This window comes from Apiospora phragmitis (assembly GCF_038363925.1).
Source record: "Apiospora phragmitis strain CBS 135458 chromosome Unknown utg000006l:1.0-5683423.0:1.0-5690449.0, whole genome shotgun sequence".
NCBI classification, from domain to species: Eukaryota; Fungi; Ascomycota; class Sordariomycetes; order Amphisphaeriales; family Apiosporaceae; genus Apiospora; species Apiospora phragmitis.
In genome coordinates this window covers 5,172,680-5,195,389 of record NW_027117404.1, presented here as the reverse complement: position 1 = coordinate 5,195,389, position 22,710 = coordinate 5,172,680, and the positions used below count along the sequence as shown (strand labels likewise).

The following is a 22,710-nucleotide window of genomic DNA, read 5'->3' as shown; positions in this document are numbered from 1 at the left end:
TTGAACCCACCAACTAATCTACGTAGCGCCCTATCCCGGGGGCCAGAATCTATGTGAGTTGATTGGTCGCACAGTTCACTAGGTGCTACGTGCTGGCGTCTCCCAGCCTTTTTGAGCAGGATGCACGCTGCGTTATTGGTTAAAAAAGGGTACTCCACTTCTTTTGATGTAATTCGCGCTCAGGGGGATAGTGGCACCTGCTACATAATGCTGTCACGCTGTCAATGCCCCAGGGTTTCCCTGGCTCTCTACGGAGTACCCGAGTGCCACGGTGCTAAATTAAGTAAGTTGGGGGAAGAGCCCTGAGCTATGGCTGGATCAGAAAGGAGAATGTCGCATTCTTATCTGTCGCAACTACAAATCGGGTTCTTTCCCCTTCCCCTCATATGCACCACGTCGGGTACAGGATTGACGAAACAATAGCTAGCTGTGAGCTCGGCAGTTCGGAAACTCGGAGGGTGGGCGTTGGCTTTGGTGCTCCCACCTCCGACGTCACCTGCGATTGCGGAGAAGCCCGGTCGGCAATGGTTGAACCCCAACCGAGAACGATCTCCGCGTATGTTAAGTAATCACGCATGGAGATGGAGAAATACTGTAAAAACCACGCAACTCCGCGAGCCGGCTTTCCGCCCCAACTTCCCCAGATAATACAAGATTTGGTACTAGACTTTCCAATAATATGGCACCTAACAAACCACTCAAGATCGCCGTCATCCCCGGCGACGGCATCGGCACCGAGGTCATGCCGCAGGGCGTCCGCTGCCTCCAGGCGGCCGCCAAGGCCTTCCGCCTCGAGCTGGAGTTCGAGGAGTTCGACTTCGCCAGCTGCGCCTACTACGCACAGCACGGCGACATGCTGCCGGCGGACTGGAAGGCGATGCTGGGTCGCTTCGACGCCCTCTACTTCGGCGCCGTCGGCATGCCGGCCCAGGTCCCCGACCACGTCAGCCTGTGGGGCTCGCTGCTCAAGTTCCGCCGCGAGTTCGACCAGTACGTCAACCTGCGCCCCTGCCGGCTGATGCCGGGGGTGCCGAGCCCGCTCGCCGGCCGCAAGCCGGGCGACATCGACTTCTGGGTCGTGCGCGAGAACACCGAGGGGGAGTATTCTAGATTTTTGGCGGCAAGATCTTCGAAGGGACCGACCGCGAGACCGTCGTGCAGGAGACCGTCATGACCCGCATGGGCGTCGACCGCGTCCTGCGCTACGCCTTCGACCTCGCCCAGAGCCGGCCCCGGCGCCGGCTCACGAGCGCGACCAAGAGCAACGGCATCTCCATCACGATGCCGTACTGGGACGAGCGCGTGGCCGCGATGGCGGCGGGGTACCCCGACGTGCGCGTGGAAAAGTACCACATCGACATCCTGACGGCGCACTTCGTGCAGCGGCCCGACATGTTTGATGTTGTTGTCGGCAGCAACCTGTTCGGCGACATCCTCTCGGACCTGGGCCCCGCCTGCACCGGCACCATCGGCATCGCGCCCTCGGCCAACCTGAACCCTGGCGGCGAGTTCCCCAGCCTGTTCGAGCCCGTCCACGGCAGCGCGCCCGATATTTTCGGCAAGGGGATCGCGAACCCCGTCGGCATGATCTGGGCGGGCCAGATGATGCTGGAGCATTTCGGCTATGCAGAGGCCGCGGCCGCCATGCTCAAGGCCATCGAGAACGTCCTCAGCCGCTCGGAACCGGATGTCATCACGGCTGATATGGGCGGCAAAGGTTCGACCAAGTCCTTGGGGGAGGCCATCGAGCAAGAGATCTTCAAACTAGCCCCGCAGGTAACCTAGCAGAGTAGTCTACCATCACACTACCCTAGCTTTAGGAAGATACAGGGGAAATTGTTCACAGGACGTTTCATGAATGCAGTTCTAGTATGTTTATATGTACTACCGCATTGTGCTCTCACCTACACGCAGTTTTCTCTGTGGGTGACACAGTATGCAAGTGTTGCTCGTCTCAACTGATAGGTAAAGAGTGACTAGAATGGTATCTGCTCATTTCCCAAAGCACTCAATGCTCCGGGGTCACATATAATGAATGTGCCTCCTGGCCCCTGATACTGGTCCCGACCAATTCAACTCTGCACTGTATGCTTAGCAGCGACTGTCTGTTGTAGTCTCGTTTAGTTCCAACAAAGTCTCACTTCCTGCCATCACCACCACCACCCTGATTCTGGGAGTGCCCATAGGACTGGTGCCCCGTATTCTCGTTACGGGCTCCCGCGGCCTGGGCGCGAGCGGCGAATCCGCCAGAGCTCATATCGCCGCCGGACTTGGCCTGTTTCCTACATCAGTCACATGTTACAGCGAGTAAAGGGGGACATCTTATATCTTACCTGGCCGGCCTGAATGCCGGATGCGGCGGACGGAGTCATAGGGGTGCCCTTGCCGCCACCTCCACCACTGGACTTGCCGCTGGGCATTTTGGGTGTTTGGAGAGAGGGGTTGTGTGTGTGAATGAAGGTTTTGTAAGTGGATTGGTAGTTGTGAAGTTGAACAGTGGTCTTAGATGCGGTGGTGAAAGTGATGGAGAAAGAGAAGAAAACCCGGAGTCTGGCTAGAGAGGGGAATACTCCCTACTTATGGATGACTGCCACCCCCATTGATCAGACCGACCTCACTGCCTCGATTGCGTAATGGTTCTGGTCGTTGGGGCCTTGGGGTCGCTCCTCGATCTCCGTAGTCCCGCATCCGATGGCAACGGCAGCGTACATGATCCGGACGGCATCTCGCGTCAATGCTGGTGGGCCTCCGGCCTAAGATTCCCGCTACGGCGACCGGACCACTTCGGCCATCTAGATTTGAAGGGTAGATTGAGATATGATGCGTGGAACACGGATCGTGTCTCTTGTCAGGATCGGCATGGCTGGCACAGGAGGGGTTATATGCAAAGAACGACGGGAGACGGGAACAGACATCTGTTGTCATACGAAGACCAATGCTGGGCGGCTTATTGAAATGAGAAAACCCTCATCCGACGGACATGCAGCGTCCTCTACCTGGTCATTTCAAGTTATATAGAGTGACAGACAGAATGGCTCAGTGGCTGCGTGTTTGCTATCTACCACCCTTCCTGAATCACATTCGACGTTGATAGCACGTCTCGCCTTCTTGCAGGATCTAGCCCCTAATCGAAACATAATGCCGCTTACCCAGGCCCGGGCCTTAAGTTGTGATTGGTGAGCCGATAAGGAGACATCAGGCGAATATACGTACTTGCCGAAAATTTGATTCCTATCGCCAGTGGTGCAGAGTATGGTCATGTCCTGGCCTCTTCCACCCCAATGCGGTGGACTGCTGCTGAGCCTTCGCACGCGTCGATCTATCATCAAACGCCATCTACTCTCGAGCCCCCCTAATGCGCGCTCGGCTTTCCGAAGCATGATCAAACAGAAATCTGGACAATCAATTCTCAGCGGTGGCCACTTCAGCCACGATCTCCTGGGACGACTTGTCTGTGGCGTGTCGTGGTTTATCTTTTCTTTTTGTGTACGCGGAGGGATGTTGCGAGTTGGGAAGGATTGCTTACCAGCCGTCGAACGTCCCGGACTGGCCACAGGGTCATACATACACTGTAGACACATAGCATATGATTGATGTGTCGTGTATATCACCGATGCTGATGATGGGGAAAAGGTGGACTGCTTAGAACAAAGTCAAGATAAGAAACACAGACGTCTCTGGTGTTGTTCCATGGCATCACATGCAATAATGGTAATGACCACACATAATGTGCAAACCGGCGTCTAAAGACGACATGGATGTCCACCATGGGGCAATTATTCCTAACCGTACCCATCAACACGCCCGAAATGCCCTTTTTCTTTTACATATAAGCCGCATCGTAGTACCCCTTGCCCGTATACCCACTGCCCAAAATAGACGCAATGTCCACCTCTTTCCCCAGCTTCTTCGCAAAGCTCGCGCGGGAGCCAGAAGCACCCGCGCCCGTGTTGCCGACCTCGCCGAACATGACGCCGCCGGTGCGCTCGTCGCCCTTGTTCCAGACGCTCCACCCGGCCGGGTTGACGACCGCGCCGAGCGCCGTCTTCTGGAAGACCACCTGCGCGTAGGCGCCCCAGGGGCGGCCCAGGTAGTACGCGCCGTTGGGGACCGAGTTGCCCGCGGCCGCTGCGACGTTACAGTTGTTGAAGACGTACTCGGAGGCGCCCGACTTGGAGGCGCCGTTGGCTAGAGGTAGGAAAACAATAATGTGTTAGTATCATTGTTTGAAGAGGAAAACTGTTTTCAAAGCTAAGAGATAGGAGGCAAAGAAATGAAACCAAAGCAAAAATGGCGTACCGGTTATGTAGCCCAAGTTGGCCGAGAGGACGCGGATGTCGCTCTTCTCGAACCAGGCGAAGGACTGCTGGCCGAAGACGAAGTCGGTGGCGCCCTGGATCAAGCACTTGGCGTAGAGCTGGCGGCCCGACTGCGTGAGGAGGGTGTCCTGGAAGCCCGTGAAGGCGCAGCCGTAGTAGCCGCTGTCGGCGTACGCCGAGAGCGCGACGGCCTGGCTGCCGCTGCCGTGGCCATTATTCACATTGATATTGTACATCTTGAAGTCGGCGGCCTTGACGCGCAGGGTCGCCGTCTCGTCGTTGGTCAGGCCGTCGGCCTGGCTCTGCTCGACGTGATGGTCACCTTGTTGCCCGCGTGGCCCGACGTGGCGTCCGTGTAGCCGTAGAACGTGATGCCGGCGCCCTTGGACGTGTCCACCAGGACCTGCTCGGTGTAGGTGCCCGGCTGGATGAAGATGCAGCGGCTGGACGACGCGCCGGGCAGCGCGTTGACGGCGGCTTGGATCGTGCTGTATTGGCCGCCGCTCTTGGCGACCGTGATGCAGCCCGAGGGCGCCGAGGTTCGGCCCGCGGCCAGGACGGAGCCGGCTAGGGCGAGAGAACCGAGCATCAGCTTCATGGTGTCGGGATCGTTGGGGTTCGTCGAGCGAGGGTTTTTTTCAAGGAGTGTCGGGGGAGAAGTCGGGCTCGAGGCTAGATCGGTGGGCTTGAAGTCTCTCGGCTCGTGGAGGTGCGCCATCGCGACATAATATATATATCTGCATCAGCTAGGGTCGGGCCGCATGCCTTGTTCTTGGTCGTGGCCCATGGCGATCGAAATGTCCAGGGGGGGGCCAATGGTGGATGTCGAATGACATTTTCAAATCGAAACCTGTACGATATGAAGCGATCGGAAGCGGAGGGCCATCCGCGCAAGGGGAGTTCGATCAACTACCGACAGTTGGGATGCGGCTAGAACGATGGGGCGTGGGGGATGAATGTCAGATTGACAGGAAACTGGAAACTGACAGCGGCCAGAGAGTCAGACGTTGCAGCCCGTTGGCGGGAAAATTAGTTGCTGCGACGCCAAGGACACCTGTGGATGGCGCTAACCCATGCCCGCCGGGGAGTGCGGCTCCAGCCAATTACCCGCAGATAGATTGCTTGTCTCCCTTCGTAATTCATCCCCCCCCCGTTGCCAAGCCAGATTTTGCCAAAAGATCATACAGAAATGAACAGATCTGTCAATACAACACAATACGACTTAATACAGTCGCTCGCTTCTTATGTTCTATGTCCTTATACCAGCGGGCACTCAAGGTCGCAGTCGAAACAGTGGGTTTTGGCAGGCAGCGCATTTGGGTCCCCTCACCAAAACTTGGGGGGGCTCGGCTTGGAACACCAAATAATCATCGTGATATCAATTCCTTAGCAACTGCCAACATAGTAAACATTCTTTTGCAAATCAAATATTTTCGGGAAGGGGAAGACTTTCGGGGCATGTTTGGAGATTTTGACATGACTCGGATATCGACTCTGATTACAGGTAACACTACATGTAGCATGGGTGTGTCTCAGTAAATGCGGTATTTGCCGATTGGCTGACAGAATACAGGAACAGTCGATCTCCCATGTCATCTCAGGATGAATCTGAGATCGGCGAGATTCAAGGCAGTAAGTACATAACAACTGCAACGTGGCAGGCATTGGGTGAAGAGGACCCCCCTAGGCATTTACATCATTACAAGAGTTTTCCTCTCATGGTGGCACTAGACCAAGGGGGCTTCAGCACATCGGCGGTCTGGTTATCTTGACAAACCAGTCTCAGGTTGGTCAACGTATCGACGAGTCGTCAGCAAGTCAAGTTCTGCCAGCAGAATCCGATCTATGGCCAAGGTGTTCCGCAGGCGGCAGAGGCCGGACAGACCTTATATGTGTGGCAGTTCTGGGAAGTGCAAAAGACCTCGACGTCGCTGGTGCGTAGAGTGTTCTGTGAGTATCAACAGGCCTGTCTATTATTCTAACATTAAAAGTGAGGTACGAAGTCTAAAGGTTCTATGCAATGCAATCGTGAGTGTCGTCGTCCCGGGAAAAAACTCCAATGCGTGCGCGCCTGCTTCTGCCTGTCTGTCTATCCATGGATGCAACATTATTAACCGCAAGAAAACGCCGCCATCTTGGAAACGAATGCAAAGCGAGTGGGGGTATCATTGAATGAATGAATGAATGAACAAATCAATCCAAAAACCAATCAGAGCAATGCGAGAGAGAAAGACATCATCATCGTCATCATGATTGTCCGTAGCGCGCCTCGTTCTTCTTGAGCGCCCAGCCACAGCGCACCAGCCAGAAGGCCGCGAAGGCGGGGCCCGTCAGCAACGACAAGACGCCGCCGAGCAGCAGCTTGAAGACCTGGGGCGCCCACTTGGTGGCGTAGGTCCAGTCCTGGACAGGGCCCCAGGGGATGGGGGTACCGACAAGAGTAAGAAAGCCGATGCTGGGGCCGAAGAGCAGGACGAAACACGGCACCGTCGAGATGAGGGCGCGCAACACCTGCGACGCCAAGAAGCTGGCCCAGTGCTTGAGGCCGCCGACCTCGTGCGTGTCCTCGGTCCGGTCCAGGAACATGTACCAGCGCACCAGCCGGCTCGTGGGCTCGGGCAGGAAGCCGATGGCCTGCACGCCGCCGCTCTTCAGGTCGCGGTTCACCAGGATCAGCTCCACCAGCCACGTGATGATGCACTGGATGAAGATGGTCACGGCCATGTCGCCGGCGAGGGTGTTGGGCAGCTGGAAGAGCCTGATCATGTTGCTGGGCGTGTAGTGCTGCGTCGTGTACATGGCTGAGAAGAGTGTGAGTAAGTATGTTATGTAACGTATGTTTCTGGTGGGGGTCATGATGTGGTGCGGTGCGACTTACCATAGGCGATGGCGAAGTTGATGCCACCCGAGAGAATGAATGCGCCGACGCCATCGAGCCCGAAGATGTAGAATATTTGGTATCCCGTGAGCTTGGTGCTGGGCTCCTGGAAGCCGACCCGGGCATCACTCGGATCGGAAACGACATCCTGGGCTTGCGAGGCTGCCTCTGGGTCCACGTCACTTTCACTGGCCACTTCTTGCGGCTGCTCCTGGCGGCTGAAGAAGGGGTTGGTAGCCCAAGGCATGATATGTCGTCTGCGCGCGGCACTGGCAGTCTGCGAGAATGCGTATATATCTCAGCTACTACCCCGGCCGAAAGCGCAGATGGTCCAAGCAAAGGCAAAGTCTCTGGGTATCGATGTTTGAGGTTGGAAGAAAGTGGTCTCTTCGTCACCTTGTAGGGCTGAGTAACAAGCAAATACGAGCAATGACGATAATGTGCATATGATTAGGTAGGATGACGATGACAAATGCCCCAAGCCAAGCGGAAACATCAAGTAAACAGAAGAATGGAAAGAAAAAGCCGAAATGAGAAAAGGAGCTCAACAAAGAAGGCGGCATCGTCGGATCTCATTAACCAAGCTTCAGGGTCCCCTGTGCTAAGCCAGCCGACTAAACTACAAGCGGACTAAGCCGTCATCTCAGGTCATTAGCACATGCCGCGATGCAACCCTACGCCGCCCAAAAAGCAGCCCTGACAGGGCCCCGAAGGTTCCGACGCATTGGTCAGGCGCAAAGCAATAGGGCTTTGGGCGTAACAGGCGCAACGGGACGCAACCGCATACCGGGTCATCGGCTCGATTGGATTCGATCATCGACCAGGAGGAATGAACATCTGCGAGCCGTGTATCGCATGAGCCGAAACAACAGGTTAGTAATCCTACGAACACCCGGGAGTCAAGTCGTTTCGTTGCAGATTGATTGATTGTGGCTTGCAGGCTTACTATTGCTTCATCCTTGCAGAAGATCGCCAGGGTCCTTCTTAGCTCTTACCTGTTCCGGCAGCTTTGGAGGGGACCCCCTAAATCTGATTGGGGCGCGACTTTCAGGCGGTTTAGCAAACCATCTGTCATGTCGCACAATTGAACGGACGATTAGGTATGATGACAGTGACCGCGCCAACTCGCCAACTCACCGACATCAACTCAAGAGCACTAGAGCACTAACATTCCAGGTAGCCATACAATACCTAGGTTGTCAACCCCTCACACACTACCCTAGATCTCGAAGAAGGTGGGATTGTTGGAGGATTGTTAACATCCAAGATCCGACCCACATGGTTGCTCATCATGAGCCGACGTCGTGCGACAGCAGCGGCATATGAGCCCCAATCCGGGGTACGCTGCAAGAGTGCGCCCCTTGCGACTGACTTAGGGCGCCTCTGCTAGCGAGTTTGATGCAGTCAGTCATTATTCCCCCTTTTGCTTTGCAGCTTAAGTTGGTGGTGTCACGGTCGACGTCGCGCAAAGGAGTTTGGTCTCTGACGTCAATCCCAGTATTGCAAGTTCGCCTTTCTGGACACAACGCGACACTAAAACTCATGGCTATCCGCTGCGAAATAGTACGTAGCATGGTTTGTGTAAAAGCAGTGGTTTATTTCTATAATAGTGTGAATTGTTCGAAAGAAAAAGATTAAAAAAGTACGTATTGAGCTTGCAGAACGCTTCATCCTATCTTCGGCTGCTGCATCCGGCATCATGTCTGGGTCAATCAGAACTGCCGGGAATATCGTTATATGAAGGACTCCATAAACCACGCAGCAGAAACGTTGGTATGCTGGGTCGAGCAGTGTAGCTCATCAGCTACTGTCTAACAACGAACGACTTCCCTGTATACTGCTCAGGCATCTCCTTGGTTTCTCCTGTCTTGTTCAGTCTACCCGTATCAGCACAGAATCGTCTCAGGGAAGTAAGTCATTGCTTCCATATGGTGCCCCACAACGCCCAAGACAATCGTCAAGCACCGTCTTGACGTTAGCTTACTTCCTCGCAAATTAAAGTTGCAGATCCAGTAATCGCATAAGTCTAAACAACGGTCACTCTATTCGCTAATAAACGCCCTTAAAGGGGTGCAGAGTCATCGGACAAGTAGAGTGTGAATAGTAGTGATCGTGGTGTGTATTTACTCAAAGAACTTAGAGGCTATGTACACGAAGAGGACCTCGGTGGCGGTTGGCAACCAAGTTAAACATGCCACATGTTGAATGAAGCTAACATCGCCCTTGCTGCCAGCCCAAAGCTGATATCCTCTCCCCTCCACCCTTTTCTCCAGTCTTGATCTCTCCCAAAACTCCCCCACCGTCGAGATGATCGATTTGTAGCCCGGTGGGGCTTATTGGCCGGCGCAGCCTCGTCCTGGCACAAGGCCTGATCCGCGGGGCAGTCCTGACGCGCGGCGAACTTCCTCGGTGGCCGGCTTCTCTTCACACGTTTAGACGCAGCCGTAGCGCTCGTCGTAGCACTTGTTGTCGCCGCACATGATCTGGCCATCGGGGCAGCCACCAGACTCGACTGAACGCTTGCCCTGGCAGCCGTAGCGCTCATCGTAGCACTTGTTGTCGCCGCACATGATCTGGCCATCGGGACAGCCACCAGACTCGACTGAACGCTTGCCCTGGCAGCCGTAGCGCTCATCGTAGCACTTGTTGTCACCACACATGATCTGACCGTCAGGGCAGCCGCCGGACAGGACGTCGCGCTGGGAGGGGGTGCAGCCGTACGTGGCGTCGTAGCACTTGCCGTCGCCGCACATGACCTGACCGGAGGGGCAGCCCGCGGGCACGCCCAGGACGAGTAGGGGGAGGGCGCCCAGGGCGAGGAGTCCGGCTGGGGAGAGGGGGGTCGGGTCAGTCTGGTTCTCAGTGTGATGGTGTCTGGTGGTGGAGAGTGGAGGGAGACTTACAAGTGAATTGCATTGTGGCGGTTGGGTTTTTGTACGAGGGATAGTGGTTTTTGGTTTTGTTGGTAGAGTTGTGATAGACAGAAGATGGATGGATTGGAATGTGATGCTGTTTGTGTCGAGCAAAGTCTGTCTTTTTCCCCGGCGGCTCGAGGCCTTTATATAGGCAAATACGTTGGTGTAGTCGTCCCGATCCCAAGTAGGACTCCTAAGTAGAACGAAATCGCAATGCCCTCTCTTCCCTTTGCTCTCTTCCAAGATGACTTGGAATCACACTCATCTTACTGCGTACTGCCGACAGATTTTCCTCATTTCCCCCCTATCCGGATGGCAATCGCAGTCATCCTGTGGCTTATTGCGTCGATGCTGTGGAGGTTTTACGCAAGAGAACTGAATAACTCTCCGCCTTTTGACAGATCAAGAAGGTGAATCCAACACGGCAGGTTGGGCACGGTGAAGGTGGTGTAGCCTCGTCGGTTACGGCCGTCACACCCCATCGGACCAAGAACTCAGACGTGTTACGCAACTCCACAGCCGGATCACATCAGCAAGGCCCTCGCGTTTTATCACTCTCTCGTCACCGCGGAGAAGAAGAGGCCACCAAACCGCACGCGCAACATGAGCTTCTGTAGAACCCATCTGACCGTAAGGCTGACTAAGGCTCTTCCAATCTGGAGAGCGATGTCGTCATTGTGCGGCACAATTATCCATCTACCGATTACAAGGAAGAGTCGGAATGGTGGTCAGAATATACGGTTCGGGCGTTGCGGGGCTTCCGGATCTGCGGCTCCCGGATCTGCACCATATATTAATTGCCTGCATTACATCTTACGTACCTGTATTATACTATATTTTACGTAAATATCTGCATTGTATAATCATCTTACGCCCAGTGTTAGATGTTGTCACCCTGGAATTTTGCCTAAATCATTATTGACTTTGCGTCGACCACCGTCATGTTCACCGCGGGCCGGCGAAACGTAAGACATAGACAAAAGCAAATAGGCAGAAACGAAATAAGGGGTACGATGAATTAAACCGTAACAACTTCCAACGTGAACAGCTCAGACTTGCTGCCTGCAGTTAAATACTACTGTCCGTAAGCACTGCACAGTGCGGTACAGATATCTCACCGCCAAGCTCTTCCCCGAGAATAAGCGGTTCCAATCACGCCGCTCGTTCAAGGTTCGAGGTAGAGAGGCAGCCAAGAGGGCAGTCGCTCCTGAGAGGCCCAGTTCACCGGAATGAAGAGGACGGCCCGGAGTAGGTCGAGTTTCCACATTCGCATAATTACCCCTTTTTGGGATTAGAGCCTGACTTTTATGTTTCCTCCTTGATGGGTACAAAGCAAGTGCAAATGCAAAGCCTTCTGCCAATGGGCATGGTTTCGGGCAGCCACGCAGGCAAAAACGAAGCAACATCAGACTCAGGATCGATCGAAGCCCGACAGGCCACGGAGATATGCACCCATCGCACGATTAAGCAAGCTCCTGAATACGCACAAAGAACGCGCTTCTGATGTGATTATTGCTGGAGGTAAGCACCCGCAGGCACATCTGAACTCGTCAATGAAAGACTAATGATAGAACTTGGGTTAACTAAGTCGTAGCACCAGGCTCGCCCACACGGGCCCAGAGCTGTCGATCTTGGAGATCGGGGGCGGGGTCAACAACCAGATGATGACCATCGAGTACTCAGCCTGCTTCTTGTCCCATCTCGCCCAGGACAGCAAGACCAACATCATCTACATGACAAAGAAGGCGCCGGACTACGCGGATCGGATGCTCCTCATCGCTACTGACGGGGGTAGTGGGCGGTGGCTCTTCTACTAACATAATGACATACCGTCGGCCTCAGAGACCTGGGTGGGATTCGCAAAACACGCCGAGAAGGTCTACAAATGACATCATGCCTTTTACGAAAAAGGTAGATATCTCCATACTCCTGGAGAGGCTCGTCCGTATATCATCTCCCAGCGAAACGCTGATGAGTTTGCAGCAGCAGCAGAGGTGATGGACTGGCACAACATTAACTCCCCTGACCCAACCCGCTGTTCTCTTCGGAGGCAGCTGTAGGGTCCCTGAGTGTGGAGGCGAGGAAGCTCGTGATCGTGGCTCCCGGAGCCATTAGCACCCCTTCCCTCTTGGAGGTGGTTTGGTGTTGGCAAGCCCAAGATCCACCCCACCATGCTGGTGTCACCCTCGCGGCTGACCTCCCCAGGATCGGCAGCGGATGCGAGGACCAGCAACTGCCCGGCTATCCCTATCTGAAAATTGACCTGTCTCGCCGACAAAGCCGGTGACCTCTTCATTATGAATTCTACCTAGTAGTATCAGAAAAATCTCTTCGGGAGTTGACCCAGACATATGTTATGTAATTTCATTTTGTTATGACCGCTCTACACTAGTCACATTGAACTTTTATTTTGTCCCAATCCTAATCTTGCGTATCCGGCCACCCAAAGAAAGTGCTCGCTACACCACCGGGAGCACCTTACTGAACTCCGGATTCACCCAACCCGGGACCCCGTTCTTTGCCCGTATCCGGCCGCCATACCAGTGCAGCAAGGCCATGGCCGGCACGCAGAAGAAGACCGTTATCATCGCGTGGCCGGCCATCGTCCAGGCGAAGCCCGCCGTGTCCACCCACGGGACGATGAAGAACGGGTCGACGAAGGCTGACATGTTGAGCATGACGGCGTAGAAGGTCATGACGGCCATGCTCTGCATCGGGTAGGCGTCGACGACGTACGAGCAGACGGCCGTGTTTCCGATTTGGATGCCGGCGCCGACTTTTTATTGGACATATATGTGTTAGTAAAGTTGGGTTTTGAGGCAAGGGGGATAAGAAATGTCCTTACAGAGTGCAAAGGCGACTTGTCCAACCATCCAGTGATAGCCGCGATCAATACTGACTCCCCAGACAATCAGACCGACGGCCGTAAGGAGCGCCGCTGGGTAGACGAGCCACAAGCGCATCTCGGGCGTTTTAACACCCGCATTGCGATGGGCCAGCTTGACGACGATCCAATCGCTCAGACGCCCGGAGCAGAATATCTCCGAGAACAGCGTGCCGACGATCAGTCCAATGAATAACAGGCTATAAAGTTTTGCGATCAGTTTCCCTAGTGCAACGCGAGTCCATCGTGGGGGGGGGGGTGGGGCAACGAAGACGGAACTTACCCCTGAATTTGGGGATTGTAATTGGCATAGGCTACAGGCACCAGCGTGACCACGGACAACACCCACCAGTACCAGGCAAAGCAGTACGTGATGACCGAAATAGGGACCACGGCGTACTTGAAAGTCTTGCCAAACCGGATGACAGTGTCGTAGAGCGCCGGATGCCGGACTCCCGGGACCGGCACCACATTGACGAACTGCAGCTCCCTGGTCCGCTTGAAAGAAGTCGTGGGGCTAATACATTCTGCCGGCTTCTCGGTCAAGTCTGTACGACCCGCTGCTGTGTGGGTGTCAGACGACGACGAGGAGGACATAAGATCCCGAGGATACAGCGTCTCCGGCAGGAAGGCGAGCTCAGCGACCAGGATGACGCCAAACAGGATAGCCGACAACCACTGGATCCACGCGGGGCCAGCAAGGTCGACGAAGCCGCCGACGAGGGGCCCCGCCAGGAGGCCGAGGTCGATGGCGAGGACCCACAGCCCGACCTTGCGCCCCCGCTCGTGCTCGAAGAACAGATCGTTAATAACGGCGAGCCCGACGTTGGCGGCCGGGCTAACACCAAGGCCCTGGAAGAAGCGGGCCGCCATGTAGGACGGGTACGTCGGCGCGAGGGCGGCGCCGACGGTCGCGGCCAGGGCCATGAGCGTGCCCAGCAGCAGGATGAGGCGGCGGCCGATGATGTCGGCCGGGGAGGCCCAGAGCAGGGGGCCGAGCGACAGGCCCAGGGCGGGGATGGCGACGGTCCAGTTGACCTGCTCGAGCGTGGCGCCGTAGAGGTCCTGCAGTTCCGGGAAGGAGGGACGGTCGTGGTGGTGATGTACGTGAACATGAAATACCTGTGTAAGGGGACGGACAAAGTCAGTGAACCTGGTAGTAGGAGTAGGTAGGGATGAAGGTATGAAGCGTACAAGGCCATGACTATGGCGAGGACAATATGTTTTCGGGCGAACGACCAGTTCAAGGGATCAAGCTCGTCGCCGCGAACGGGCTGAGGAAAGAGCTTGAAGCCAGCTTCGCCCACGAACACGACCTCGTCCGCAATTAGATGGTTGTGGCCGTTGGTTCCAGGCTCCTTAGATATGCCTGCCACATCGAGGCCCTTTTCCTTTTCCTTTTGCTTTTCCATATCCGCCATCATGCCGGGGTCGAGTACTCGGTAGCGTCACCAGCTCCGTAAAACACGACTTCACAAGATGATGCAGGGCCTTGGGTTCCAAGAAATAAAAGGAGATGTTTCTTTGCAATCGATTATGAGCACAGGACCTATTTTACCTGGTCCGGTAATAGGAAGAAAACCGTCCCCTGTTCATCATGCGTGCAATACAGAATCGCCGATACCTTAGATGCGTCATATAATTTCCCGAGTGCATTTTACACACGAATTTGTGTGATGTGATACGCCCTCCAGTACCTTGCATGAACGATATCTGATTGAGTAGGGTGATCCTTATCAATGGCCCAATCAAGTAGCATTGCCGGCCCAGAGATACGGCAGCTGGGCCGCATCATCTCCCCCCCCATCCCCGGAACCAGGGACCCCACGCTCCACTGATGCCGGTCGATTCCCAAACGGGTAATGTACGCACCCTTATCTTTCCTCCTTATCTCGACCAATACCAACCAGAGCTATGCAACGTCATCGTTATCTCTGGGGTCTAGAATCTTCCGATTCATGCAGGAAGTATGTACGGAGTATCCATGTTGCATCGTGCATCGTGCATCATCATACGCTTCAAGGCGATAAGCGACCTCGGCACTTGCCCCTCGAAGCCGGATCTCGCCCTGTTCACACCCCCAGACCCCAGGGGCTATGATGTTTCAAGGGAGTGAAAGTTTATTCTCACCTCAGCTGTCCAATTCCCGACTCTGTGGTACGAGCACGGCCTTGAAGTATGTCAAAGCTACAATGGAGAATCATCACCTCGGAGGAAAGTGTACATAGCTTAATCGATTGGTGTTTATCCAGGAAACAATTACCTTCGTATTGAAGGCATCTAAAGTAATTATCTCTAGTGCATCTAACTCTAGCAGTGTAGCGAACCTCAACTCAACACTCCTCATCATCATCCGCCACCTCCACCTCATCGTGATCCAACCTCTCCACCGCCTTCCTCACCTCCCCCTCCCAGTTGCTCACACCCACAATCACCCACTCCAGCACCCCGACCAAGCTCAACGCCACAAGCTGCCCCATCCACAGCCCCGCGAGACCCCAACCCCCGCGGAACGCGAGCCAGATCCCGCCCGGCAGCGCGCCCGCGTAGTAACTCACGCAGTTCACGAGCGCGCCGACCCACTGCCGGCCCATCCCCCTCAGCGCGCCGCCGCAGCTGCCGTTGAGCCCGTCCGCAATCTGGAACAGTGCGACGTAGGGGATCACGTCGGCCACCAGCCCGACAACGCGGGGGTCGTCGTTGAACAGCCCGCCGACGACGTTGCGCGTCCCCATCAGCACGGCCAGGATCGCGGTCCCGAACAGCACCGACAGGATGGCCGCGCAGTGGGCCGAGCGCCGCGCCCCGTGCGGGTCCTCGGCGCCCAGCAGGTTGCCGAGGCGCGCGGACTCGGCCACGCCCAAACCAAAGGGGATCGTGTTGATGATCTGGTCGGCCGTCATGAGGACCGACTGCGCCGCGAGCGGGAGCGCGCCCAGGCGGCCCGCGGCCAGGGCCACGATCTCGAAGGCCCACCACTCGGTGCCGACGTGGACAACGCCCAGCAGCGCGAGCCGGGCGAAGGGGGCTACGTTCGTCGTAGCGGCGCGGCGCAGATCGAGCCCGCCCCAGCATTCCTTTCCTTGGACGAAGACGGTGTAGCCCACGAGGTACAGGAAGGAGAGCCAGTACGAGATGCCCGTCGCGATGGGGGCCCCGTCTAGGCCCATGCCGAACTTGTAGATGAGGAGCCAGTTGAGGAAGGCGTTGAGGGGCGAGGTGATCATGAGGGCATATGTGCCGGGGTGGTAGATTGCTTGGGCTGTGATGACGGCTTGGAATCAGTTCTTGAACTCTTATTGCCACAGCTTTGATGAATGTAGTTTGCATACCTTGGAGATACTTCTTCATGCACTCGAACCAGATATACCCCAACCCGCCCGGAATCAGCAACCTCAGAAACCGGGCACTATCAACACAAATGGCCTCAGGCTGTCCCAGCGCGCGGAACAGCGGCTCGGCGGCGCACCAAATCACCACGACCACCGCGTAGAAGCCCGTCAGCACCAGGACGCCGCGCTGCAGCAGCACGCCCAGGCTGGTCTTGTCCTTGCTGCGCGTGAAGCTGGACGAGGCCAGCGTGTCGAGGGCGCTGGTGCCGCCGAGCGCGATGAGCCAGGCCGTCGCCATGGCGAACATGTAGGAGAAGGCCGCCACCGACAGGGCCTCGGGCGAGAGGCGGCCGACGACCAGGACCGAGACCGTCTGCAGGCTGTTCTGCAGCATGTAGGCCAGGATGACGGGGATGGCGGCCTTGGTGAGGAACCACATCTCCTGGAGCCAGGCGACGTATTCCGAACGTCGTTGATGAGGGTGTTCGGCGGCCGTTGGCCCAGTCGTTGATCGGGCAAGTAAGGGCGATGCCTCGTCGGCATGGCGCTCCGGGTCAGGGGGCCAGCTCATCGTGTCTGAGGGTGTCATATTGGCTGGCGAGTTCGTATTCTCTGGGGACGAGTTACGGTCGCTTCGTAGGCTCTCTGTTCTTGCATGATGAACGAGGAGAGTTCTCTCACAGTAGAAGTAGCAAAACTACAATGCAATACTCGGGCTCGTTTCTGACAAGTCTCTGCTCGGCGAAATCGGAAGCCATGGGTGAGGATGGCCTTACCTCATTGCATTATCTCCTGCCAACCGATTCTTGACAAATTTGTCTCGGTAACGACTCTCACGTCATGCAGCTTGCATCTCGGAATCTGCTCTAGCCCCATCGGTCGAATCCACTAGAGACATACGGCCACTGCATGCACGTACGAACCCTCGATGAAGCCCCCCGCCGAGCTGCCACTAAGCTCCCCCGACAACAAGGGGCTAGACGGATCCGGCAGTTTAGGCACTCCCCGGCAGCATCAAGCGCATCTCGATATGCAAGCTTTCTCGAATCATCTTTCAACGATGCAAAGTTATCTCACCAGTCGCAGGTGGGGGAGGCGTCCACAGCCAGACTGACATCTGGTCGTACATTGCATTGCATGCCACTTGACTCGTTCGGGCTACTTAGCCGTGATAACGGTTTTCGGTCGAACCTGAGAGGCCCGGACTTGCGGGGAGAGTTGTATCCTAGTGTTCTAGTGTGAAGGCTGGTGACGAGACTTCCACGGCGCTAACTACATGTGGCCAATTACGCGCCTATGAGCATAGAAACCAATGGTAGATATCGATACGAAAATAACCTCAAACAATAACGACGATCATTGGGGTTACTTTGCAAGTCAGTAGTAGGCAATTCCGGGTAAGAATGATGGTGACGTGCAACCAAACCTCGATGGGGGGGGGGACATTGCAGATGCAACCGAAACTCCGGCATCGCACCGACTAGTTGGTTATACTCGGAATCAGTAGAAAGCGAAGCTGAAGTATATGTATATCAAGTCGCCCCTTCTCCTAGTCCAAGATAAACAGTAAGCTGAGAACATCATCATCGAGTTCTAAATTCCGACATCATGATGCACGCAACTCTCTTTGCTCTCGGCTTGGCCACCGTTGCTTCGGCTCACGGCAACCACGACCAGAAGCCCATCTCTGGCCCTCACAAGGGTTTGTGGTACAACAACCTCCCCGGAGATGGTGGCAAACAGGTACGAATCTTCTTGCCCCCGGATTGACCTCTTTCGTTGGCTAACAGTGATACTGGATCAGGCCGACTCCGTCTTCTCTGGCATCTCGACCTTTGGGCGGTTGCCATACTATCCTTGCTTGGGCCAGCAAGATGTCGAGTATGACATTGCCTTCATCGGTAAGTAGTCTTGATCAAAAGCTCATATCCAATGTAGTGGTTGGTTGACACGGTTGAAACCAGGCGCACCCTTCGACACCGGCACCTCTTACCGCCCCGGTGCTCGTTTTGGACCCAATGGTATTCGTCAAGGATCTCGACGATTGAACCTCTACGGAGGTTACAACGTCCCATTGGAGACAAACCCCTTCAACAGCTGGGCAACGGTCCTTGATTGTGGAGATATCCCTGTCACCTCGTAAGTATCCCCCACGAGACTGGCAAAACTCCACAAAGCGTGTGTTGACTGACACGTGCGTACACAGATACGACAACGCCTGGGCTCTGCGCCAGATCGAGGAAGGCCACTTCAACATCCTCTCCCGCACGCCCGCCACCGACGCCAACAAGCGCGGCCCCGCCAAGAAGGGCAAGACCCTGCCCCGCGTCATCACGCTCGGCGGCGATCACACCATCACGCTCCCCCTACTGCGATCCATCAACCGTGCCTACGGCCCCGTCTCCGTGATCCACTTCGACAGCCACCTCGACACGTGGAAGCCCAAGGTCTTCGGCGGCTCCCCCTCCGAGGTCGCCTCCATCAACCACGGCACCTACTTCTACCACGCCGCCCAGGAGGGCCTGCTGGCCAACGACACCAACATCCACGCCGGCATCCGCACCACCCTGAGCGGGCCCAGCGACTACGAGAACGACGGCTACTGCGGCTTCGAGATCGTCGAGGCCCGCGAGGTCGACAAGATCGGCACCGACGGCGTCATCAAGAAGATCATCGACCGCGTCGGCACCAAGCGGCCGGTGTACCTGTCCATCGACATCGACACCCTCGACCCGGCCTTTGCCCCCGCCACCGGCACGCCCGAGACTGGCGGCTGGTCCACGCGCGAGCTGCGCACGATTCTGCGCGGGCTGGAGGATATCAACCTGATCGGCGCCGATATCGTCGAGGTGGCGGTAGGTTTCCCATGGCACACCCCAGTTTCGATTTATTGGTCCTTCGGGCATATACTGACGTAATGCAATAGCCTGCTTATGACACCAATGCCGAGCACACGACCATGGCGGCCGCAGATGCTCTTTACGAAGTCATGAGCATCATGGTGAAGAAGGGACCTCTCAGCAAGATGATGGAAGAAAATGATGATGAATTGTAAAGAGGGGTATGGTAGACCGTTGAGGGCCAGGCTGCGCCGACAGTATTAGCGTATCGCGTAGCATCGAGTGACATGAGTTTGTGGGCGAGAGGTTAGTGTGAATGATTGGTTTACTGCACTAGTTTAGCAAAAAGACATCTTCGAATCGACTCCCAGGTTGTTCCCCTGAGCGCAAATGTGCAATGCGGTCCACATGTGGCACGAATTTCTCCTGCTAGTCGACTTGCTGTAATTTCGTTTATAATACTAAGCTTACTCTACCAAGATACTAATATCTTAGAAAAGAATGATATTATACTGAAGCCCTTCTAAAACATTTATAGGATTAGCAATGGGTGACAGGGGCAATCATATTCGGTAATGGATTGACTTACCAAGCAACTTCGCAGCGCACATGTGACCATCAAGATCGCCCGCCTCCCTGCGTATCTTCCAGATATCCTCCAGTGCCTGCCGGATGATTCGTACGTGGTATGAACCGATACATAAATCCAGTTTGTGAATCTTGTCAAGGACAAAATTTTGTTGCTCGTCCGTGAAGGCCTCGCACCCGATGGTGAAGAGCGGCATCGCCATTGCGACCCATGTATGGCACGGCTGCCCTTGCGCCATATCGGTGACCATTTTGCTAATGGCAGCGACAGCGGCTTGTATTGGAGCGGAATTGGAGGGCATGTGATACAGTCTCCTATACACATGTATCGCGGTGGCCTGCTGGAACGTCCGATGGCAAAGCTCGAACTCTCGGTTGGCATCGGGGGAAAGGGATGGATAGATCGCCACGCCGGGCGGCGCCTCCGAATCCCGGTTGATCATGGCATTCAGTCTACCCAGAAGTATATCTGCCTCGTATTGAATGCTCTCGGAGTTTTCAACATCCAGCCGAGCGAGCTGGTTCACTTTCTGCATGATGTGCAGTAGCTCTTCGCTGTACCCGAGGAAACCGTCAATCTTGGGGCCAAGAATCGGTCCGTCTTCAACGCCGTCGGATGGTTCGAGGGTCATGTTATCTAGGCTGGCGGACAACTCGGTTCCTGTGATGGTGGGAACGTGAGGTAATGTTTGCAAGGACAGATATAGAAGATACAGGTGCCTCATGGCGGACTGGGCGGCTCCGGTGTTCGTAGCAAAGTATTGATGGGTCTGGTTGCTGTCCAGGATCGCCTTGATCCCTTGCAGATGAATACGCCATGACGAAGACGCGCCCTGACGGTAGGTGAAGACGTCGGTCAGGCACCAAATCAGACATGTCGCAAGAGTGGTTTCGTTCATCTGCCCTGCCTCGAGCGCCGTCCTCAACAAGGAAAGGCCAGAAGTCTGCAAATGGCCGAGGATGCGGGAAATGGCGACACCGTCCACCTCGGAAAGCCCTCTCGAAAGTATGCCGGCGGCAGACAGGGCGAGACATGCTGACAAGAGCTGGGGTGAGTGGAGCGTCGCTGGAATTAGCCCCCGACAGAGATCTTCATGTACTGACGGGTGGCAGGATAGAGAAGCCAGGATGTCGTTGGTGAAGTACTTCAGCAGCCGATGGTATCTCGGAGAGACTGGCACCCCATTCGGCAGGTACCGAGGCAATGGTGCCAGCGCCTCGCTAGCTGTAGGGGCTGCAGCTGAGACCGTGTTCTCCAGACTGCCATTCAAGACGCTGTTTTCATATGCCCCTGCCGGTAGATGATCAGTCCTGGATTGTGGGAGTGGACCACCCGAAGCGCATATCAGCCCTCCTGGTCGGACTGGGTGGCCCGCCGGGGATGTCTTATTGGACCGCAGGCCATCGGTCCAGACCACCTTGAGGGCATAGATGCAGGAACGACCGAAGGTGGAACACTGACCGCACAAGGGCTTCTGCTCGTCGCACTTCCGCCGCCGCCTTCTACACTCGGTACAGCCTTGCCGGGATCGGGGACCTGGCATGAGATCTGCCGTAGTGCCAAAGTCGGCACATCACACAGGATGTTGTTGAGGGGGTGTGGGTTCTGAATCGGTACTCTGGACGATTTGGGGGAAAAGCTAATGGATGTATTGCACACTCTCACTTGGCCCTGTCGATTCCCAATCGCCACGACTGCACCATGCCTATTCTCGGACGGGACATGATTGGGTTGAAAAGGGCACGTCATCTTGTCCAAGAGAGGTGGTGCTCGGGAGTAGGGAGATAAGCTTTCTGCTGATAGCGATGGCGAGGGGCTGCGCAGATAAGATAAGCTTACACAACCGAAACTCGCCGCTGATCCAATCAGGACGACCCTCGAACCTACCACTATCTTCTCTGGATATAACCTGCAGATCAACCAGAAAAAAATGGACGAACGCTTCAGACGAGGTGCACGGGTTTTGCTGCCAAATTGGACTTCATCCGGCTGTTTTTATGGTGATGGGTTACGGCTGTGGCACTTGAATGTGGCAGTCTAGCAGAGCTTGATCCCCAGGCTCGAATTAGCGTTGCTTGCGCTGGAGGGGGAAAGTTTAGGCCAACCTACAGTTTTTACTCCAGTGTTTCTACGACCAGCAAAAGTGACAGTCAACACGGCAAGCATCCAAGAGCAGCGAGCGAACATCATATTGCGCAGAATAAAGAAAGGCGAAAAATCAAAACGGTGAATAGTAATATAGCATCAGAGGAGTTGAGGGGAGGGGAGGTTCCATGCACATAAATGCTGTATTCTCTCATTGTGCAATTATGTCAGGATGATAGACTGGCATGGTTGAACTTGAGTCTCATAAAATGATTCCAAGAGTATTTCATTTCCCTGAGCGAACTTGCAATGGAACTATTGGCTCTGCAATCGGGCGTTGTCGGAGGTTAGGCGCGCTTTCTCGGCCGTCAGTTTCCGCTCAGTCTCGATCGCTCATTGCAGCTTGTCCGTTTGCATGGTTATCTGTTATGAAAATGAAAAGAAAGAGATTCAAAGAAAAAAAAGAAGAAAAAAAAAGGGAAGGAGCAAACAATGCCGGCCCACACCCCGGAATGAACGCCGGACCTCGCGGTTTTGTTTCTCGGTCGCAGCTTCCTTCTATTTCTGGAGCACCTTCCAAATTCACAAAAAGCTTTACCCCGCTGAGCGGGATGCATCAGGAATTGAGCCCGATGCGGGGGTCGAACCCGCAGCCTTGAGATGGCCTCTCGTCAACGCCGGGGGTGCTGGAACCGGGTCCCGTGTAACTAAGAGTCTCACGCTCTACCGATTGAGCTAACCAGGCGGTCGTTGTGGTTCTGATTTGTTGAAGAAGGATGTTGTTAACAGGGTACAAGCTGGTAAATTCGGTGTGCTGTGTGGGTGGGCAGTAGGGTTATTGGCTGATCGACTGACTTATGTGGGAAGG

At 55.3% G+C, this 22,710-nt stretch overlaps 9 protein-coding genes across 9 annotated transcripts; 2 read left to right on the top strand and 7 right to left on the bottom strand.

Annotated features, from left to right (window-relative positions):
- Positions 1–679: 679 nt before the first annotated feature.
- PG994_006809 (uncharacterized protein) lies at positions 680–1,785 on the top strand (the record flags this gene model as incomplete). Its single annotated transcript, XM_066858218.1, has 2 exons — positions 680–1,078; positions 1,111–1,785. 2 exons carry the CDS (start codon positions 680–682, stop codon positions 1,783–1,785), a joined length of 1,074 nt encoding a protein of 357 aa, XP_066717487.1.
- A 352-nt stretch (positions 1,786–2,137) lies between these two features.
- On the bottom strand, positions 2,138–2,420 carry PG994_006808 (uncharacterized protein; the record flags this gene model as incomplete). Its single annotated transcript, XM_066858217.1, has 2 exons — positions 2,138–2,275; positions 2,334–2,420. 2 exons carry the CDS (start codon positions 2,418–2,420, stop codon positions 2,138–2,140), a joined length of 225 nt encoding a protein of 74 aa, XP_066717486.1.
- A 1,403-nt stretch (positions 2,421–3,823) lies between these two features.
- On the bottom strand, positions 3,824–5,037 carry PG994_006807 (uncharacterized protein; the record flags this gene model as incomplete). The annotated part of the gene is made up of 3 exons (XM_066858216.1): positions 3,824–4,188; positions 4,300–4,621; positions 4,642–5,037. The coding sequence occupies 3 exons, from the start codon at positions 5,035–5,037 to the stop codon at positions 3,824–3,826; spliced, it is 1,083 nt and encodes a 360-aa protein (XP_066717485.1).
- Positions 5,038–6,566: 1,529 nt separating this feature from the next.
- On the bottom strand, positions 6,567–7,444 carry PG994_006806 (uncharacterized protein; the record flags this gene model as incomplete). Its single annotated transcript, XM_066858215.1, has 2 exons — positions 6,567–7,120; positions 7,198–7,444. 2 exons carry the CDS (start codon positions 7,442–7,444, stop codon positions 6,567–6,569), a joined length of 801 nt encoding a protein of 266 aa, XP_066717484.1.
- A 2,185-nt stretch (positions 7,445–9,629) lies between these two features.
- On the bottom strand, positions 9,630–10,113 carry PG994_006805 (uncharacterized protein; the record flags this gene model as incomplete). Its single annotated transcript, XM_066858214.1, has 2 exons — positions 9,630–10,024; positions 10,101–10,113. The coding sequence occupies 2 exons, from the start codon at positions 10,111–10,113 to the stop codon at positions 9,630–9,632; spliced, it is 408 nt and encodes a 135-aa protein (XP_066717483.1).
- Positions 10,114–12,571: 2,458 nt separating this feature from the next.
- On the bottom strand, positions 12,572–14,417 carry PG994_006804 (Major facilitator superfamily transporter; the record flags this gene model as incomplete). The annotated part of the gene is made up of 4 exons (XM_066858213.1): positions 12,572–12,888; positions 12,958–13,196; positions 13,280–14,118; positions 14,202–14,417. The coding sequence occupies 4 exons, from the start codon at positions 14,415–14,417 to the stop codon at positions 12,572–12,574; spliced, it is 1,611 nt and encodes a 536-aa protein (XP_066717482.1).
- A 912-nt stretch (positions 14,418–15,329) lies between these two features.
- Positions 15,330–16,917, bottom strand: PG994_006803 (uncharacterized protein; the record flags this gene model as incomplete). The annotated part of the gene is made up of 2 exons (XM_066858212.1): positions 15,330–16,270; positions 16,329–16,917. 2 exons carry the CDS (start codon positions 16,915–16,917, stop codon positions 15,330–15,332), a joined length of 1,530 nt encoding a protein of 509 aa, XP_066717481.1.
- Positions 16,918–17,936: 1,019 nt separating this feature from the next.
- PG994_006802 (uncharacterized protein) lies at positions 17,937–19,383 on the top strand (the record flags this gene model as incomplete). Its single annotated transcript, XM_066858211.1, has 5 exons — positions 17,937–18,071; positions 18,133–18,229; positions 18,293–18,467; positions 18,535–19,183; positions 19,255–19,383. The coding sequence occupies 5 exons, from the start codon at positions 17,937–17,939 to the stop codon at positions 19,381–19,383; spliced, it is 1,185 nt and encodes a 394-aa protein (XP_066717480.1).
- A 348-nt stretch (positions 19,384–19,731) lies between these two features.
- Positions 19,732–21,300, bottom strand: PG994_006801 (uncharacterized protein; the record flags this gene model as incomplete). The annotated part of the gene is made up of 1 exon (XM_066858210.1): positions 19,732–21,300. The coding sequence occupies one exon, from the start codon at positions 21,298–21,300 to the stop codon at positions 19,732–19,734; it is 1,569 nt and encodes a 522-aa protein (XP_066717479.1).
- Between the last annotated feature and the right edge of the window lie 1,410 nt (positions 21,301–22,710).